The sequence below is a fragment of the Tyto alba genome, unplaced genomic scaffold (assembly GCF_018691265.1).
Source record: "Tyto alba isolate M040663 unplaced genomic scaffold, T.alba_DEE_v4.0 Super-Scaffold_20000042, whole genome shotgun sequence".
In the NCBI taxonomy this organism is placed as follows: Eukaryota; Metazoa; Chordata; class Aves; order Strigiformes; family Tytonidae; genus Tyto; species Tyto alba.
In genome coordinates this window covers 2,044,384-2,064,985 of record NW_024881293.1, presented here as the reverse complement: position 1 = coordinate 2,064,985, position 20,602 = coordinate 2,044,384, and the positions used below count along the sequence as shown (strand labels likewise).

The window sequence follows — 20,602 nt, the reverse complement described above, 5'->3', positions numbered from 1 at the left end:
AACTGCGGAGATTACTCAGAAGTGCTAGGACTGCAGAAAGCAGCGTACTTAGCTACGTGTCATCTTTTGAGCAGGGAGAGTGGCAGAGTGATAATGTGTAGCCATGTGCTGGAATTAGTGACAGATTTATTTGCATATACCCATGTGTGCGTGTATAAGCACAGCTATCAGAGGAATATTGCCGAATTCAGACTTTCCGTGCAAAAACTCTAAAGGTTTTAAGAAGCTTAAATCCTTCTAAATGAAAATTATAGAAGGGAAGGGTAGATTTGTCTTGTAGATGGAGATTCAGAATAAAGACTGCTCCATCTGTGCCTGGTCTTTAACATAGTGCTTTACATGCCTGAATCTTCCTTCAGCTGGCTTTACTCCTTTCAAGTTCTTACATGGTGCCCTAACCACCTTCTTTTCTGACCTTCCTCCTTAAAGCGCTTCTGCATATAAAAAGGATAAATGGAATGATTCTTGTAGCTATAGGCTGGTTAGCCTGACACTGATAGCAGGTATGATCCTGATAAAGCTGCCACAGATGTGGCCAAAGGATGGAAACATAATTAATGCTTATCAGTGCAGTTGCATTAAATTGATGATTTTTTTTCTGGAAAAAGGGGGTAGGTGATAACATGAAAGAGAGAACAATGACATTGTTTTTGTCTCTTTGACAGTGTGAAATAGTGCTGTATGTTTTGTAGCCCAGACTGCATTGCCAATCCAAAGCAATGATGTTACAGGAGCTGCTGTCTGTCAGGGACAGCACGTGTTCTTCTGTGTGATATTTTCATTGGTAGTGTGCAGGAGTGAGCTTGCTTTACCTAGCAGTTAAGTGAAGAATTCCAGAAGGAAACAATAAGTGCAGAGCATATGTGTGAGGAAATGGAGACTGAAAGGGCTTGAGAGTTATAATATGCAACTGGAAGATGAGAATTACAGTGCAAAGCTGTTAGTAGTGGTGTGGTCAACACGAGGAGGAATTGTTTCATGGCTGGAGAGCAATTACAATCTATCTAAGTGTGATCAGCCTGTGAAAGTTTCAGGAAGATCCATGGTTTTGGTTCTTTGGCATGCATCAGGTATCTGTCTGTGTTTAATTGCTGGAGCCTTGGTCTGTAGGTTCATTGATCAGAGACTTTCTCTGTTGTACAAAGCCATGGTCATTGTTCCATGTGTTTCTCGATATGCCAGTTTAAGAAGCAGAATATCACTTGTCTGCGTAAAAATGTATTAAAAAAAAAAAAACAAACCAACGACAAACCAGCTTTGCATGAAAGAGCATAACAACCTGCATTTCTGAATGAGAATAAATAAGAAAATCTCCAGTCTGCTACTGAATTCCTTATTAGTTTCTGGCTAATTCTTTGTGCTGTCCTTTCCCCTGCAGGAAGAAAACCTGGGAAACTTGATTCACGAAACAGAGTCTTTCTTTAAAACGAGAGACAAGGAATACCAAGAAACAATAGGGCAGATAGAGGTAAAGAATTGGTTCCTGACAGTATGAATTGTTTCGAATGTATGAAAACATGCACAGCATTCTGGTCCAGTATACCCACAGAGGGAAAGATGGAATGTCTATATATCTGAGAATGCAAAGGCGTTTTCCTTTGACATACCCTTGGGATTTTCTCTAAATACCATTCTCTATACAGCACTGTTACTGAGTAAGCATAAATCTGTAGCTGATGGAGAGAGAACCTTCAGAACAAAGAGAATAAAAAGGCACTATTATTCTTTTCCCCCTATTTGCCTTGCATATCCACTGTCACACTGGGAAATGCTTTACAAGACATGGCCTTAGAGGTTGCCAGACACAACAGCTGTAGCTTCTCAAAATCCTTGCCCTGCCTAGAATGTGCTTTCATTAATTACTGCATGTTGACAAACAAGATGCCAGGCAGCATAAAAAAACACGAGAGCTGATTAAAGTACACTTCATGAGCTGATGAATACATTGGCAGTATACAACTCTGAGGTTAAACATACATTGTGCGGGTGTTTTGGTTTGGCTCCGGGCAGCTTTAACATCGCCACCAGTATGTAAAATGGGGTGAAGCTGGGAGAAGCTGCTAGGTACTTACCTTTAGGCTGATTATTTTCTCTTATTTCTTACAGCTGGAATTGGCCACAGCCAAGAGTGACATGAATCGCCACCTTCATGAATATATGGAAATGTGTAGTATGAAAAGGGGCCTGGATGTACAGATGGAAACCTGTCGTAGGCTTATCAAAGGCTCAGCTGACAGGTAATGAGATATTACTATGCTGCCTGGGGTGCTTCAAGAATTTATTTTGCCCTTGTTTTCTTCCAGGTTGCTTTAAAGGCAATAGTATCATTTTGTCCTAAACTTTGTCCTTTAGCTAACCTCGTTTTGTTCAGGGTCAAGTGTCAGCCTTAAAAGGAACCCTGTTAACAGTGTATAGGTTCCTACACACAGTAATGCTTCTAAGGATTCAAGACCTATTGGTAAAACCAGGGGTCTTCAACTTGGACAGGCATTTAGTCTTAACGTCATAGATCTAGAACTCTCAAACAAAAGCCCAAATTAAATATTGACTGTGGACTTAGTTAAAGAACTTGGTTTTTAATCTTCTCACGTGTTAAGAACCCTATACTGTGAGGGATTTTTCATATCTCTTGCTCACCCCAGTACACATCCTAGCTTAAAAGAACAAGATAAATTTTTTTGAGTTTTCAAGACTCTACATATTAGGGATGATGAGAGTCTCTGTAGCATGTTCATTGGACTTAGTGTCCATTTCCCCATCAGTAAATGTAGGGCAGTCTTTGTGTCTGTAGAGGAGATGGCAGGGGTGGGGGTGGCAGCACATGAGCTGCTTAGGTTTACTACTGATATTTACGGTAAACCCAAAGTTTAATGTTAAATGATATTTTAAATTGTTTTGGGAAGTGAAAGTGACCGTTTTCTTTAAAGGTTCCTTTTTTTTTATCTTCTGTCATAGATATTTAAATTTTTGTCTAAACCTTTCTCTGAATTTTTCTATAGAAATTCTCCATCTCCCAGCTCTGTAGCCAGCAGCGACTCAGGAAATACAGATGAAATTCAGGACGAGTTGGACAGAGAGACGGATGTGGAGCCCATGGTCAGCTGATACGTAGTTGGAGCATTCTGGTGAAAGGGAAGATTCAAGAAAAGATTAAAAAACAATACACTGATGGGGGGAAAAAAGAAAGACTTGTAAGCCCTTGCACAGGGTTTCTAAGGACTCATTCCTACACGCATCCCCACCCCACCCAAGGATTGGTGCTGTAAATTTCTATTGTTATACAAATCATAAATGCAGAGTCCTGTAAGAAAACACGGTTTTAATTGTGCCTTTGCCCCAAGCTGAGCCACTTTGAGCTCCAGTGGAATATTAATAGCAGGTGTTTTTATAAAAAATATTATTTAAAAAAAATCTGGTAGCAGCAGAGAATGGTGCTGCAAAGGCTCTGGGTATTTCAATAAGCTTATGGTTTTATTGAACTGCTGCACTGATTGGCAAAGGGAATGCTGGCAAACTGAGAAGCAAACCCAAGGCAATTATGGTACAATTACCAATGTCTGGCACAAAAAACAATGCCTCCAAATTGAACTGTAAACATTTAAAAATAATAGCGGGTTTAGAGACAGCTTTTAGGATTAAGCAGTTATACAATATTAAAAGGAATTTCTTCCTTCCATCTTTCTGGGTGAAGGAGCCTTTGAGATTTCTATGAGCTTTCTGCTAGACTCCAGAATCTGAAGAAGCAGGTCTCAGCTCGGTGGCAAAGCAGGTGGATAAAGGAGGGTTCAGTGGGGTGGGACTATCACTGATAAACTACTATGCAAAAAAAAAAAAAAAGCTCGCCTTATTTATATGGAATGTTTGGTCCCTGCTGGGCTACAGTTATCTCTTGGGGAAAGGAAAGCTAAAAACACATTTGCACATGTTAGTTATCTGTAGAGCTTCTTTTGAGGAAGAATGTCTGTATTACAATGCCTTTGTTTCCAGTGATTGGATTAAGAGGGGAATCGGCCCTTCAGTTCCCATGTTTTGTGGTTTCTTTTTTTCCCAGGATTTTTTTTTTTAAACCATAGTGTTTGCAGATTTTATTTTGCTGACAGGGAGATAACTCCATTTTATGCTGCTTTCATGATGTTTAGAGTGGAATAGTTGAAGCATCAGAATATACTGACATGTGGTGGTATAGATGTAGGCTTGAGACATGACACTGGGAGAGTTCCAGACCACTGTTCTTCAGAACAGCTGAACATTGGAAAATACTGTAATCTTTTTTAGGGCGTAGTAAAATAAATCCCAAACTGCTGCCCTAGAATTAGGGAAGAACAGCCATGTGCTTTCTCTGTGAGAAAGTGAGAAGACCTAGGCTTTGTCAATCTTTCTGTATTTTTACACAGGAGAAAGCAGGATCAAAAGTCAGATCACTTGGTGGTATTTGAGGAAACTCTGGCATCATCAAGCTGTTCATGATTATTAATGGGAATTGTAGCACCTCAGCCAGGTAAAAACAGGGTATAAACCTCAGCCAATAATTTTTTGTTTGTTTGTTTTTTTTGACCAAGATTGAAAGTGTTGTTAATACTGCCTAAAGGTAACTGTGTAGTTAACTAGCAGTTGCAAGACTTGGAGTAAATACCAAATGTATTTTTTTTTCCTGCCAGGAAGCTTAGAAACTGCTATGTAGGAGCAGTGCTAGGACTGGGCAGTGAAATACCTGATTTAAGCACCCTCTCAGTGTTATGTATAGGTAAGCTGGCCAATCTTTTTAGCTTCCTGAGTATTGTTTCCAAGCCTCTCTTGTGTATTGATCTGATATCAGTGGGGTTGCACTGTAAGCATACAGCCAGTATAGATCAGTGTTGCTTTCTTCCAAAAAGAGCACAATTGTCTCAGCAAATGGCGTGTTCCTGGGCAGAAATGCCTCTCCGTCTTGTGCAGCTACGCAGAGGGGCAGGACCTCAGAGGGCTCCTGCTCACACCGTAACTCTGGGTACAGTAATCTCTTCTCAGTTCGAGTTTCCTGTGTTGCTGCCTGGAGTCTCATCGCTGTTCAGGTCCATCTCCTGCTTGGACATGATGGTGCTTTTAGGCCACGCGAATCAAACGGGCTCCCTGTGTTTTACAGAGTGGGGAGGGGTACCGGGCTGATCCCTCTGGATCCACAATGTGGAGGTCACGATCCACAATCGGTGGCTTCTGCCCAAGAAAACAGATCCAGGGATATTCTTGTGGTTTCCTCGCTGATTGAAATACTCAGTGCAGTTATTCACAGAGTAGCTAGCAACTTCTTGGTTCCTGTGGTGGGGGTTAGGGGCTTTTTCAAAGCCTGTTTCATCATGTAAATGTAGATAACTTTTCTCTGGAAAAGAAACCTTATTCCAAAGTGCTCATTCCTATTATTTCTTAGGTGGCCAAAGTGGTTAAAGTCATGTTCACTAGGGCTGCAAGTTGGGGGGGGTGGGGGTGGGAGCAAGAGATGTGATATTTTTTTGAGGGGGCTGGGACTGCATGTTTTCAATAAAGTACTCTTAAGGTTTTCAAGCCTGTATGAACTTCAGCTGCTAATACGTGGTTTCTCACGAGGCTGAGAAACCATCTGCCAAAGCTGAATGTCTGTAATGCTTTAGTGACTTTGGTGGAGGCATTGTTAAACAATCTACTTGCACAGGGAGCCGGCCTCGTCAGAGGCTGCCGTTCAGCTCTCCTCAATTATGAAATGCTCTTTGGTACTGGAGAAACTGAGCAATTTTAACAGCCGTCCAGCTTAGCTGCTGTTTTGTTTTGTTTTTCTTTAAAACTCAGTGTCCTAGTAGGAAAAAGGCTGAGTGTTCTTGAAGCTAGTAGCTGGTATGTTGAGGATAGGACAGAATATCCTCAGTTTGACAGTGAGAGCCAAGTGAAGAAGCAGAAATTCAGCTGTCAAAACAAGCTAGCTGTAACCTACAGTTTGTCATAGCCATAATTGAGGAGCATCTGTAATAGGGTTGTATTTGTTGATAAGTATAAGGGATGTGGGGCTATAGTAGAGGGCATAGAAATAATGTGTACGATGGTGATATGTATGACAGTAAATTACCATGGTGGTTGGTGTCTGTTTCTTATAAACATATGTAATCCATTTTTAAAGAAGAAAAGGTGTTTTCATACTTGGGATTGGGGTTTTATTTTCATTTAAACTGTATAGGACTTGGTAGATCAACCTGTCAGGAGTTACGAGGGTTGGTCCTTGGAAGTTTCCCTAGGAGGTCTTTGGTTTAGTTTCAAGCCATGCTGCTGATTTAGCTGACAGTGGTCCTGTTCTGTTTGTGTATAACCACTCTCTAGAAACCAGATCAAAAGCTTGCCAGAGAAAAAATTGTGGAAATGCTGGAAATGATTTTGATGACCTCTTCCTTTTTCCTTTGTAAAGCTGTAAATACTTTATTTTTGTTTTCTATTCTTAATGCGGTGTCATATTGACACTTTTTTAGACTTACAATCAGAAAATCCTCCTCATTGTTTTTCATTTTTTAAAAGGGGATTTCAAGGAAGCAAATTTTTTTGCTTGTTAGCAGTGTAATAATAGATCAAATTCCTAAAATGGGTTTGTACAAAACATGTTTTCAGTAAACAAATGGCAGTTGCTTTTGTGGATGCATGTTCAAAAATGTCCAAAGAATGATGTGGTACAAACACTTTTTCAAAGACTTAGTAATTATCATATTAGTTCACAGTGAAAAAACAAAATTGTTTAAAAAAAAAAAAAAAGTGGGGGGAAATGTAATGAAACTCATTAAGCTAAATGTGTAATCTATTTATAAAAAACCACAGTATATATTCTATTTTTATTAGAGGTTTTTAAAATGCAGACAGAATTCTGTTAGCAAATGCAGATATTCCCTTGTAAATTATCTTCTGCTCTGATGGGACTCCAAATTCTCCAGCAGTTGCAAGTGACAACACGGGAACAACCTAACAGGTCTGGCTGTGAAGCACTCGCCCTTCGCTTCCTCGCAGCAAGAGAGGGGGGAAAGCAAAACAGGCTAACAGCTTTTCTGTGACTGCAGAATTGTTGTTTTTTCCCCTGTTTTGTTTTGGTTTTTTTCTTCCCCTGATTGTAAGGCATCCTGCTGCAGAGGGTAAGGCCCTCAGTTTGCTCCCCTAAATACCAGGGGTGATTGCAGCACCGGAATGTTAAAATCTGCCCCAGAGTGGGTTTTGTGTTCTACCTGGTTGGAAGATAAATTCTGTTTGTCTACACCGGTATAAATTGGATTTAACTTGATGAAACAATAGATCAGAATTGTGCCTGAATATCTAAAGCTGCTTCTAATACAAAATTTTTTTCTTTTTTTTTTTTTTTTTTTCTTGCAAAACCATTCCTGCCAGCAAAAATACAACTTTGGTCATTGGCCCAAGGTTGGCTGAGGAAAAGCCACGCGATCGGTGGGTGCTCGCAGCCTTGCCACAGCGCTGCGGTCTTTGTAAAGCAGCTATTTCCTTTTGTTTCCCTTGGCTGTGGAAAAACGTGGAAGAACATTTGTGTTGGAGCGTGCGAGGAGAAGAATTGCAGTACTGGGAAGTCTCTGATTGTGTTTCACGTTTGAGAGTAGTTCATTTTAGAGCTGAATGTTTAAAGCATGATTTATCACAGCAAAATTAAGAAGTTATAGTGCTTCCATGGTGTAATAATATCCTGATGAGGATTTTCCACATTTTGCTTCAGGGCTTCTGTTTTTTTATTCTTTTGCACTGGTCCAGGACTTGGTTGCAGGGGAACACGCAGGTTTTAAAAATCTTTGCCTTCAGTGTTAAGTCACCGAAATGCTTGATTTTAAGCTTTTAGTAGAATGTAACTTCTGTCAGTTTGAGTTTTAAATGAGAAAAGAAATTGCCAATCAAGGCAATACGTAGTATCCTGGTGTTAATAATGCTGGTTTTAGAGGTGAACTTGGAAACACTACCTGCCAAATTCTTAATTCAGTCCCTTGCCAACCTGTTTCTGGAGAGGGGAGCACTGAAGGCTTGAACACAAGTCTTTGGCAGAGTAGTGAAGAAACACTTGATTATTTCTTTTTGTCTGTTTTTATGTGTAGTTCAGTGTCTGGAGACCCTTCCGCATTTGCGGGAGCCTTTCAAAGCTTCTCTTTTGAAGAAGCAACAAATTGTGTTTAAGAAGTGGGTATTGGATGCTTGTAGAAATGACAATTCCCTCCTAATTTCAGGCACTCCAACAGTGAAGCACCTCTGTAAGCAGAGGAGGTGCTCGCAGGTCTGGCTGGCTCTGTCTTGGGAGGAAATACTGATGTTAATAATATATAAAACAAATCCTGGGGTGGCTTTAAACCTGCATCACTTCCATGGCAAAACACCCCAGTGTGCCACAAACCCAATGCCCATGGCTCGTGGCCTGCCCAAACTGCACAGATTTCATCTGAAATCCTAAAATTTCTTTTTTTATTAGAAAGGATTGAGGATGATTAAGAGCTTGGTCACTAGACACACTTCTTGTGTAACGTGGTTTCACCAAGAGACATGCAGTTCTGTCCTTCAAACACCTTACTTGCGGCTAAAGTGTACGTAGCTGAGTTCTGCCAAAAATGATTATTTATTATTTAATGTCTTTAAGTGGAGGGTATCGATGACTCTTTCCCCATGCTGTGTCACTTCTTGTCAGTTCCTCTTAGGTCATGTAAGAATTTCTTTTATACACATTAAAACAGACTACTGATCAGTGTGGAAATGAACCTGTTTACCGTACTGTTGTAAATATTGTGCTTTATATTCTGTATATTAGCTTCTTTTCAAGAAAAAAGACTGAACTGATGATGCTATTTGATCTCTGGTGGGGAAAGGACGAAGGATGAACCAGCTCCCAAGCCTGCTCCAGAGTTGAGATGTAAATAGATTCCTCTGGGGCTGGAAGTCCTGGGGATTTGTGGGCAGCCCCCGTTGTACATGCACTTACCGGCGGTGGATTTTGGACCCTCAAAGGCTTCAGCAATCTAACCCGCACGGAGAAACGCCCGCGGCGAGAGCCAGGAGCATTCCTGCCCCTCTGAGTTCCACCGGCTTCTCTCCATTTCTCTTTTTTAGTGCCAAAACCAGCCCCATGGCTCTGCTCTCCTAGCCCATGTCCGTCTGTCCAGGGCCGTGCTGCCTCTCCCAAGCTGTTCATCCTTCAGCACTTGACCCCTCGCTCGATACCCCCGGGCTTCTCCCCGCAGTGGGGGTGTGCGGGAGCTTGGTGATGAAAACGGGTTATGGTCATTCTCTGGTTACAAGGAAAAAAAAAAAAAAAAAAAAACACTACAAAATAAATACCAGACTCCTGGTTAATGCTTCTGTGTATTAATTCTTGGGTTGGACACCACTTTTATGGGCAAAAGCTGCTTGTGCATTTGCATCTGAGGAGGGGGAGGATCTCCCTGGACCCCCAGCCCAGGTGTTTTGGGGTCCCCAAAATACTCCACGGTCCCCTAAAAATTTGGACTTTGCAGCTGCCCCTTTTAAGGCGCTGCTGTCCTTTTTGCACCCAGAAATACCCCATGCCCACCCCAGCCTCCTGGCCCTGGAACCTCATTTTGCATTAAACCCCCCCCTTTTTAATTAATTTTTTTTTCGTTTTTTATTTCTTAAAGGGGACCGAAGCAGCTGCTCCAGCTCCCCTTTCTCTCCCCATTTCCGCTCCGAGCCTGGGAACCACCCCGCACAGGAAAAAAAGTTGCTGCTTTTTTTTTTTTTTTTTTTAATTAATTTCCTTTTTTTTCCCTCTTTATAGCTCTTTCCACCGGCCCCGCCTCCTCTCACGTGCTGCGGCGCGCGGCCGCCCCATTGGCCGGGCGCAACCATCGCTGCGGGGAGGGGCGGGGGAGTGGGGGCGGGCGGGGACACCCCACTCCCACTGGGGAAGAGGGGGAGGGCGGGCCGGGCCACGCCCCGCAGCCCCACGCACAGCGTGCGGGGCCTCTCCGGCGGCATCTCCCTCCCCTTCCCCCTTTTTAAAGTTATTATTTAATTTTATGGTTTTGTTGTTTCCCCCCCCTCGGTGGTGGTTCGGGCACGGCCGGGATGTGGCGGGCGCTGCGTGGGCTGCGGGGCGGCGGGTGAGTGCCTGGGGGTCCCCTTCCCCACCCCACTCCCCCGTCCTTGGGGGGGAAGCAACCAAACCCCGGCAAAACCCCGTCCCCCAAAAACCCCACCCGAACCCCCCCCTTGCAGCATTCCCACGCGTGGCGGGTGGGAGACACAGGGGCTGCAGGCTCAGGGGTGCAGCTGCCATGTCCCCCCGCGCCCCCTTTTTGCTGCGCGTTGCCTTTTGCTGGCCCAGCCCTCCCTTCTTGCTGAGCGCCTTCCCCAAGCTCTTCCTCCTCCTTTTCGCCTTTTTTTTTTTTTTTTTTTGCCCCTTTTTGGGGCAGTTTCGTGCTCGGGGTTGGGAAATGCCCGCCCTGAAGCTGCCAGGGCCCAGGGGCTTGCTGGGGCAGAGCGAGGCCAGCCCGGCTTTTGCCCCCGCGCCCTGGACTTTGCCAGGAGCGCGTCGGGGTGTTGGAGCAACCGGCATCGATTCGCAGCGTGCCCTGCACCTCGCCCCGTAGAAAGTCCTTTTAGGTTTTCTTTTTTTTTTTCATAGTAAGAAGGGATAGTTGGCTGGGGACTAGGTCCAGGCTCATCTCCCGGCTGCGGGATCGTCACCGGCGGGATAACGCGGGGCCTGGGGCGTGCGTGGCTGGTTTGGGGTCAGGCTGGGAAGTTGGGGTGCAGAGGGAAGGACAGAACAAGGTGGGGTTCAGCTCCTGTCTCGCTTCTCTCCCAGGAGGAGATGGCAGCACCGCTCGGCCCTCGAGGTGACCAACGAGCCCATCCTCGAGTTTAAGCCGGGGAGCCCCGAGCGAGCAGCGCTTCAGCAGGTACCGCCGCAGGGGGTTGGGATTTTGGGGCGTTTGTTATGTCCCAGTTTGTGCTTCTGGTGCTGGTGCAGCAGCCCCGGGCTCTCCCCCAGGGTGGGGGGGAAGGTCCTGCCCAGCGCCCGCTCCTTCCCTTTGGGGACAGTTGGAGTTGTAACTGCAGTCCCCATCCCTCCAGCCCGCGGGCACCCCAGGGGACCGAAGGAAGCCTGTCCCCCAGTTGCCCTTTGCTGGTGGAGGTGGGGGTGACTGGTGGAGGTCTGTGTGTGCAGCCCCCAGCGCCGCGCTCTCCTCCTCTCACTTAGGCGCTCGCCGAGCTGAAGGACAAGACAGAAGCCATCCCGTGTGTGATCGGGGGAGAGGAGGTGTGGACGCCGGCGGTGCGGTACCAGCTGTCGGTGAGTTTGGGGGAAAACTCATTTAACGAGCGAGAACGGAGCAGGGGGATGCAGCCAGCAGGAAGGGGATCTGTCAGACTGATAACTGCAGAGGACTTTCTTCTCTTTTTCAGCCATTTAATCATGCGCACAAGGTGGCCAAGTACTGCTATGCTGACAAGGTGAGTGCGTGTCACTGCCAGCCCCTCTTCCTTTCATTTTTTTTCGGGGAGGGGGGAAGCGGCAGCACTTCGCCTGGGTTTAGTGAACCTTATCCTGCAGCGGGGTTGTGAGGCTCGCAGCGTGGCGCAAGGGGAGAAGTGTGGATGAAACGCAAATCGCTGCTCAGATCGTGAGCAGGGCAGCTCCGGGGACAAGTGTTGGCTTTCCAAGTCCCAGGGATCCTGGAATAAATCGGTACTGGGAGCTGCAAATTTGGGGTTGTGATAGGAAGGTGGCTGCTGTGGTTTGTGCCTGGGGGTGGATGGCCCCTTGCTTTCCCCTCCAACCTGGTGATGGAGAGGTGGTGGGTTCCTCCTTGCTGCCTTTCCCCTTTTCTTCTGCAGGAGCTCATTAACAAAGCCATTAAAGCTGCCTTGGCAGCAAGGAAGGAATGGGACCTGAAACCTGTCCAGGACCGAGCCCAGATCTTTCTGAAGGCAGCTGACATGCTGAGCGGCCCGAGGCGAGCAGAAGTGCTGGCCAAAACCATGATTGGGCAGGTAATGGGGACGTGGGATTGACCTGGCCGATAGCTGGGGTGAACAGGAGGGAATCTGGGGAGCTGGGAGTCGAGGAAGCAGGGCTGGAAGAGCTGCCAAGGTATTTTTTGGCAGTGGGAACAGCTACAGAGGTGCCTACAGCTGTGCTGCGAGGGGGTACAGGCTGATCCTTGCCTCTTTGCTGGGACAGAAGGGAGGCGAGGCTGGGAGTCAAGCAGCACGGGAACAGCATCAGCTCCTGTGACGGGCTGCGATCGGCAGGCTTTGCCCTCACGGAACGCCCCGGCAGCCCTGGGGGGAGGCACTAAAGGGCAGTGGGGGGGGCACACGGGTGGATGTGGTGTCTCCTGGCACTCCTAGGCTGCGTTTGCTGCTGCTCGGTGCGAAGGAGACGTGGCAGGACGGGGCTGCACTTTTCGGAAGCGAGCAGAGAGGCAACCCGCATCCCCCCCGCGGTGGCTGCCTCCCCTCAGGGCTTTTATTTGCTGTGACCTCTCCCGGCAGGGTAAAACAGTCATCCAGGCTGAAATCGATGCTGCTGCGGAGCTGATAGACTTCTTCCGATTCAATGCCAAGCACGCCCTGGAGCTGGAGAACAGCCAGCCCATCAGCGTGGGCGACAGCACCAACAGCATGGTCTACCGGGGGCTGGAGGTGAGGGGCTGTCCCCCCTGCTCCTGGAGCTGCCTTTTTTTTTTTTTTTTTTTGCCCCGAGCTGCGGTGGCACGCCACAGCGAGAGGGAGCACCCACCGGTCCCTTCCCTCTCCCACCCGCAGGGTTTCGTGGCCGCCGTCTCTCCCTTCAACTTCACGGCGATCGGCGGCAACCTGGCAGGGGCCCCGGCGTTGATGGTGAGTGTCGTGGTGGGGATTGAGGAGCGCGAGGGATGGAGAGGAGTCCGGAGAAAGGCTGGGGGGGGGGGCACCCCCTCTTCAACGCCACGGTTTGCCTGGTCTGGGATCCCCCAAGGGGCGAATTTGGCCTCCCTGGTTCTTTGGTGCCATTCAATAGGACACACCTGGGGTCCTGCTTCTCTTGGCCCCCTTGATTTCAATCAGCTGCTTTGCAATTAGGCACAGATGTCTTTAATTACAAGAAGGTGTGCTAGTGGCTGGATTTTAGACCTGTCCACTGATGGACAGGTGTGATGAGGGAAGCGTTGAGAAAGGAAAAACTGTCCAAACCTGCTCTTTATTCTGAAGCAAGGTGTCTTTTCACACCTAGGCTGGGTTTGAGATCGAGAGAAGGTCAGGGTGCTGCAGGAGGGAGGGGAGACAAGCAATACAGCGGGGTTTTATTTTCCTGTGGGGTGCTTGCTCTGTGAATGAGGCTTCAGGTTGCTGTCACGACACCTTGCTCGGTTTCCTTTTGGATGACACTTTTTGGGTACAGCAGGTGCATTAGGATGAAGGTGGGAGAGAGCAGGTCGTGGCACTGGCATTTAGACTGAAAAGGAGATCCTGGCAGGCATGAAAGATGGTCCAAAAAGTCCAAATATTGGCAAACAGCATTTCTGTATGTGTCCCAGCCCAGTGTGCCCGTCGAGCACAGGAACCTTTGCTGGGTGGGCTTTGGGGACAGACTGATGAATTTGGGCCAGGATTAATTATTTTACTGTTACACTGGGGAAAAAAAAAAAACCACAAAATTGTCCTAACATCTTTACTAATTAGGCTCAGTTTTCATCCTGGCACCAAAGGCAGCCCCTCCAGCTGTAGTGTGCTGTGTTGGAGGTGGAAGGGACTGGCATAAGGGACGACAACACCAAGTTTTTAAATTTGGGGACGTCGCATTCTAAAGCCTTATTCAAGGCGAAGCATTTGAACCTGTCACTTGGGTAGGGGAGGAGTGGGGAGAAGGAAGGAAGAAGGCGAAGCTAATGCAGAGCTGGGAGGTGTTTTGGGGGAGGGAGACGCGTTCCTCCCACCCCAGGATTTGAGGAAGATCCTCGACTTTGGGGCATTTGGTGATAAAGTCACCCCAGAGCAGACAAACACTGCTGGGATGGGGCAAGCCTGTGCTGGCAGGTCTGGGCGAACTGTTTTGGGCACCCTGCAGCGCATCCACCTCTCCCTCCTTGATAAATTCCCGCCGGGCTGCTGCAGCGTGATGGATCCCCCCGCTCGCCCTGGGCCAAAAAGGAGCAGGGCGTCAGCGGGTGGCTTGAAAAGCTCAGCAGCAGGTGGTTCCTGGAATTAAATTTAGGAGAAAATTGTAGTTAATAAGTAGATATTAATTAGAGCCCCAGTGTTTTAGTCACCACAGTGTGCTTCCCAGGGGATTAGACGTTGCTCTTGCCTAAACAGCTGGAGAGATCAATGCGGTTAATGCCGCCACAGCGCTGGGAGCAGGATTTCCTCGGGAGTGGAGCAGTTGCTGCACCGCCCCGGGGTCCGGACTGCCGGGCATCCTGGCTGCAGCCGTGGCCCGAGTCAGATTTCCCAGTTGCTGGGAGATTTTTTCGCGGAGTGCGGTTTAGTTTTCTCGCCGTGTGGAGCGGAAGGATTACAGGGAGGGCGGGAAGGAGCTTTGCCCGCACGGCGAGACCCTGCAACGGCGGCGCCTGGTTGAGACAGAGTCCAAAAATCCCCCTCGTGTTCCCCTGGGGCTGTGACCCTGTTGCACGGTCACGTGCGGTGGGGGCCAAGCAGTGTGACGGTGACGCCGGGGAGGTCACCGGGCCCCCCGGGGCCCTGCGGCTGCGCACGGAGCCAGAGGGAGGACGGTGGCACGGAGCCAAAGGGGTGGGGTGCCCCCGCCGGCCTTTCAGCGCTGTTTCCCCCGGCCGACTGCGCTGTTCGCTCGTGCAGATCCAGGCGTGGGGTTTCGTTTCACCGCCGGGTCGCGCGCAGAGCTGGTGGCAGCGAGGGACAGAGCGCGTTTTTAGCAGCTCCATCCCATTTCCCGAGACACCGAACAGGTCCGTGTTCCCTGGCTCCTCTTAGGGAAGGCAAAACCCAGCAAGGCAGGGTGGGAGAGGCTGGTGCAGCGACCCGGTGGTGTGAAAAGAGAGGATTTTTGTGCCTTCAGCTGACCAGGGCAATCACAATCCTTTTCAAAACCAGTGCTCGGGGTAGAAGGGAGTGGTGAATCGACCAAAGCTGCCGTCGCTCCGGTCCCACGGGGGCTGCAGGGCAGACTCCTGCTGGAGCATCCGAGCGTTGCAAACCGCGTTTGGGCTGAAGCCTTTCCTCGCGTGCTGACTGCGTCCTCTCCCCGCAGGGAAACGTGGTCCTGTGGAAGCCCAGCGACACCGCCCTGCTCGCCAGCTACGCCGTCTACAAGATCCTCCTCGAAGCCGGGCTCCCGCCGAACGTCGTGCAGTTCGTGCCGGCGGATGGGCCCGTGTTCGGAGACACCGTCACGAGCTCCGAGCACTTCTGCGGGCTCAACTTCACCGGCAGCGTGCCGTACGTCGGGGCGGGGAGCGACACGGGGGGAGGAGCTGCTGCCTGAGATGCTGCTGGGTCCTCATCTGCTGGTCCTTTGAACACGTAGGGCAGCATTGAGGAGGGTAGCAGGCGGATATCCAGCCATCCTTACACAATGTAATTAAAGTAGGGTTTTAAAACTGATTAAAAAGGTGTCTAAGCAGGTTTTCTCACTGCATTTAATAGCCCGGAGTTTCTGTTGCGAAACTCAAGTCACAGAGAACAGACAGACTTGCGTGTGACACTGCCCTGTCTCCCAGGGGTGCTGTGATTTGGCTTATCGAACCTCACCGCGCTGGCAGAGCGATGCCAGCTCCACGTGGCTTTGCAAACCTGTGCTCTGCCCGCGCGTCGGGGTGTGTTAGCGGCGCTGAGGGCCCCGGCAGCCTGCAGTGGGCTATTAAACCCAGGGACCCCGCTCCACCGGCGGAGGGACATGGTCTGATGAGCACCGTGCTTTAAAGGTGGGAAGCTCATAAATTAGTATTAGTGGCTGTGCCTCCTGGTGGGAGGTTTATTAGCATTTTTATTGTTTTCCAGCCAAGGGGTTTGTCACAGTAAGGACTGAAAGGAAGGGGGGAAAGGGAAAGAGCAGAAACTTCTGCTGGATGCTTCTCCCTGTGATGCTGCAACAGCTTCTTATTAAAACTATGAGGTTGTGGTGTGGTGCCATTGCTTTGAGACCTAGGGTCACATTCTCAGGTAGCGTCTCCTCTTCCCCTTGCAGGGCATCCCTTCCTTTGGGGACGGGTGCAGGGGTTTGCTGGGGTCCCCTTCAGCAGGGCACATCACCCACATGTGCCTTTTCCAAGTGCCACCCCTGTCCAAAGGCAAGAGCTCACTAACCAGCTCCTCCTTTCTCTTCCAGGACTTTCAAGCGGCTCTGGAAGCAGGTATCCGAAAACCTGGATCGCTACCGCAATTTCCCACGCCTGGCTGGAGGTAACTGCCACTTACACCTTTTTTTTTTGGGGGGGGGGGGGGGGGGGGGAGGCCATACAGGGTAGGGAGAGCTCAGTTTGTCCCCTTCTCAGGGAGAAACTAGGGTGATGCCCAGGATTCCTCTCCCTGTGAGCAGAGAGCAAATGACACAGTAACTTGTGTCCCAGCCACCCCCCGCGGCAGGAGCGTTCGTCCGGGTGCGCTGGGTGTTCGGAGGAGCTTTTGGCACCAGTTCCCACCATCACGGGATGGGCTTTTATGGTGGGGAGCTGGCACCTGGGTGGGAGGAGGTGACGCTCTGGGGTTGCAGAGCCTCCATGCTAAATTCGGGAACTCGGGTTGGTCCCTTTTCCATCAGTTTTGTAAGCCTGCTCCAGCTCTGGGGTTGTGCTCCCCGGGATTGTGGCACTGTCCCTGTTCCCTGAGGAACCGTGGACCAGGCAGGGCAAGTGCTGGCCGAGCCCCTGGAAGGGACCTGGCCGTAGCTTGTACTTTTTAGAGGTGGCCCAGCCCTGACAGCTCCTCCCTTGCCTCTTTTCCTCCCTTCTCCGGCACCAGAGTGTGGCGGGAAGAACTTCCACCTGGTGCACAGCTCGGCCGACGTGGCCAGCGTGGTGAACGGGACCCTGCGCTCGGCCTTCGAGTACGGTGGCCAAAAATGCTCGGCTTGCTCCCGCCTCTACGCCCCGGACTCGCTGTGGCCCCAGATCAAAGAGAAACTGCTGGAGGAGCACGGGAAGATCAAAGTGGGAGACGTGAGTGGAGCTGCCGGGCTGCTGAAGGGCTTTGCGGCTCAGCGGGTGGTTGATGGGATTAGAGACTGCGGTAACTGGCTACTAATTCCTATTGAACCGAGCTTTTTATCCACTGGTTCTCCCCACCACCGCCCCTCCGTCCCCCCCCTTCATCTTATTTTAGTGATTAGAAATTAACTTGTAGCCAGCGTCTGCAGGAAGGATTGTGTAAGTTGCTGAATACTGCAGACTAATTGAAAAGGGGCAGCTTTGTGCCCTCGAACAGAGGTGTTTGGAGTAGAGGGAAACGTTATTTGGGGAATTTCATCTCCTAATTTCAGAGTTAGCTTTTTGGCACGGCGTGTACTTACTTTGCCTCCTTTCTGGCTTCCCACAGCCCGCCCAGGACTTTGGGACGTTTTTCTCTGCAGTGATTGATGACAAGGTGAGCTCATCTCTCCTACTAGCTTTCTACTAGTGCAAGAAGGTCACACCACCAGGCTTTCATGAAATGTTAAGTTAAATGTTTTTTTATTGCTTACAGCAAAGTAACATCAGTGATTAGTCAGAGCTGATTACCAGCCCTCTGCTCCCTCCTGGAGTATTGCATGCTTTAGTCACTGCACCTCTTGCAAAGTGGATTATTTTGCTGAGAAACTCTCTCAGACGTAAGGTTCAGAGTGTCAAGGACTGTTTTTCCAGCTCCCGCCCCTCCTTCTGAGCTGGAAGAGCACTGAGAGCAGCGTAGCCCCAAAAGGGATTGCCCAAACCTCCTTTTAGACACCCCCCACCCCCAACCACACTGGGTTTTATTATTTCCTTTTCTCAGTCTTTTGCACGGATAAAGAAATGGATTGAGCACGCCAAGAAGTCGTCCAATCTCACCATCCTGGCAGGAGGCGGCTGCGACGACAGCGTTGGGTATTTTATCGAGCCCTGCATCGTGGAGAGCAAAGACCCACGGGATCCCATCATGAAAGAGGTGAGAGCAGCTTGCGGGGGTGTGGGCGGGGGGGGCTGGCAGGAAAGGTGCAAAAGGGCCCGAGCTGGCGCGGGGAGAGGAGCTGGGCAGTAATTCGGGTGCAGGGACGTTCCTCTTCATCGCAGCTTTAGCTAATCAGGCGCCGAAGCGCCCGCGGCTTGTTTTTTGGAGGTTGTCCCTGCTGAGCCCTTTATGGCTTTTTTTTCGGCTGTGCAGGAAATTTTCGGGCCGGTGCTCACGGTGTATGTGTACCCGGAGCAGCGGTACAAGGAGGTGCTGGAGCTCATCGACACCACCACGCCCTATGGCCTCACGGGGGCGATCTTCGCCCGGGAGAAGTAAGTGCCAAAAATCCCCCTCTCCTACGGCACCCGCGATGCTTTTCCCCCTCCGGGGTGAGCCACCCTCCTTCGCTTCTCTCCAAACCCCTGCCCTGCACGGGCAGGGGGAAGAGAAAGCATTTCCCTGCAAAGCTTACGCTGCTTTTAGCCCCCCTCCCGCTGAGGAGGGAAGGGGATGACTTCACCCCCAAAAATGCTTTTTCAGTGAGAAACTCTCCCAAAGATGATTGGAGCATACAAGAGGATGCACCCCCAGCCCTCTTAAGCAGGAGGAGGGCTAACAGCAGCGTAACCTCAGAGAGGGACCATCCTTAAATTATAATCAATCAGTCACCTCCATTTGATAACAATAAACCCTAGAAGGAAACTAAAAGAAGTCAGAATTGGGATTAATTGAGTTCTAAGTATGCACGACCCGCTTCCCTGTGTGTTAAACAACTTGCAGTCCTGGAAACACGTGCAAAGAAATGCGAACACGCTTTTCGCCCAATTTTAATTGCTATAGAAGGGTCGAGGCCTCCGCACAATTTTTTTCCCTTTGCGTCATGGTCCCGGCTGTATCTGTCCCTCCTCAGGAGAATCGTCGAGGAAGCCAGGAACCTGCTGCGCAACGCGGCCGGCAACTTCTACATCAACGATAAGTCGACGGGCGCCGTTGTGGCTCAGCAGCCCTTCGGGGGCTCCCGCATCTCGGGTGAGACAAAAAGCTCCTGTCTGGAGACGACACTTCCCTGCGGGGCCCGGCAGCTCCCCTCTCCTCCATCTCCCGGTCACTGGCATTTTTCTTTAATTCCGAAACAGGCACCAACGACAAACCTGGTGGCCCCCACTACATCCTGCGCTGGACGTCTCCCCAGGCCGTCAAAGAAACGCACGTGCCGCTGCGGGACTGGCGCTACGCCTACATGCAGTGATGCCTTCTCCCCCGCCCCGCGCCCGTCCTACTGATCCTCAACGCACAGAGTGGCTCCGCAGCTACAACCTGAGAAAAAAAAAAAGCACTTAAATCTACTGACCTTGAACCCGACGAGCTTCGGTTTTATTTTTAAAAGAGAAATTCTATTATTATTAAAGTGTTAACTCAAAAAAAAAGAAAAAAAGTCCTTGTGGGATTAATTGAGGGGTGGCTGGAGGTGTGGTTGCAGAACCACACCCTGACCCCAGGTTCCCTTTTCCTCCCATTTTGTCCGTCCCAAGTGTCCCAGCGCAGTTCCCCCTTGATGGGGCTGAGAGCGCTGGAATTAAAGCAGGAGATGAGCATTAAGAGGCTGTCCCTGTCCCAGTCACCTGTAAAAAGCAACGTCCTTCCCTTCTCTGTCCCCAAGGCCTCCTTTACCCGGGCAGAGCGTGAGCTGCACCCGCAGAAATCACTGGGAGTGAAGGGCTGCCTGCACCAGCCTTCCCAGGCGCTGTGGAAAGCCTGGCTTGTTTTAAACCAGAGATCCAGGTGGTAGAAGCCCTGAGCCATATTTGCTCCCCGTTCCCCAGCAAAAGCAAACCCCCAACACACCCAAATGTTTTTGATGTAGGACCAGAACTCGGCAGAAGGCTCATGGTGCCAGGAGAGGGCAGCTGTGAGCCTGGTGCTGCTTGGAAATAAATTTAAGTGCCTTATTTCACCTCTCTGAAGCCAAGGGCCGGGATTGCCTGCCCGTTACCTTGCAGATGGCCTCGGGGTGTGCTCCGGCATCGGGCAGATGGAGCAGCAGCACCCCACTTAGTCCCCTTGTTTCATTTTCAGTGATGAGGTCGGGCTACCCATCGCTGGTTAACAGCTGCTTCCACTGCTCCGATCCTCGGGTACCTGCTGGAAGGAAGCAGAAAGATTTTAAGAGGTGTTTCAATAATAGGAACGTTGCTGCACAAGGTGGCTGCAGCGTCCCTCACCACCCCCAGGAGGAATTTACGTGTTAGCAGGATTTACATGTTAGCAGGAGGTGCTGGGACAGCAACAGAAGGCCTGCAATAATTAGAGCAAGATGCATTTCCCAGCCTGTCGTGCTCTGCCCAGGACCCCGCTCCTGTCCTGGGTAGCTGCTCTCTGACACGGGCCCTTCTCCGAGGCTCTGCAAGCTGCTGAGTTAAGAAGTTAAATCAGTTCTGACCGTCGTGGCCTGCACAGGCTCTGCCTCACCATCAGCGCGGCCCCACGGCCGGGTCCTGCAGTGCAAGTAGGAAAAGGACCTTGGCCA

The 20,602-nt window shown here is 49.8% G+C and overlaps 2 protein-coding genes across 2 annotated transcripts in view; both read left to right on the top strand.

The window, feature by feature from the left end:
* IFFO2 (intermediate filament family orphan 2) overlaps window positions 1-9,315 on the top strand; it is a 43,311-nt gene extending 33,996 nt beyond the window's left edge. The window contains exons 7-9 of the mRNA XM_042794817.1: window positions 1,379-1,468; window positions 2,107-2,237; window positions 3,000-9,315. Of these exons, the coding sequence (XP_042650751.1) occupies window positions 1,379-1,468; window positions 2,107-2,237; window positions 3,000-3,105 (327 nt within the window). The 3' untranslated portion in view covers window positions 3,106-9,315. The remainder of the gene's footprint in view (window positions 1-1,378; window positions 1,469-2,106; window positions 2,238-2,999) is intronic.
* Window positions 9,316-9,894: 579 nt separating this feature from the next.
* Window positions 9,895-19,502, top strand: ALDH4A1 (aldehyde dehydrogenase 4 family member A1). The gene is made up of 15 exons (XM_042794988.1): window positions 9,895-10,082; window positions 10,790-10,883; window positions 11,186-11,278; window positions 11,392-11,439; window positions 11,824-11,979; window positions 12,484-12,633; window positions 12,757-12,831; window positions 15,203-15,390; window positions 16,280-16,353; window positions 16,912-17,108; window positions 17,485-17,532; window positions 17,917-18,069; window positions 18,286-18,407; window positions 18,986-19,104; window positions 19,212-19,502. The coding sequence occupies exons 1-15, from the start codon at window positions 10,048-10,050 to the stop codon at window positions 19,322-19,324; spliced, it is 1,665 nt and encodes a 554-aa protein (XP_042650922.1). The 5' UTR covers window positions 9,895-10,047; the 3' UTR covers window positions 19,325-19,502.
* Window positions 19,503-20,602: the final 1,100 nt, after the last annotated feature.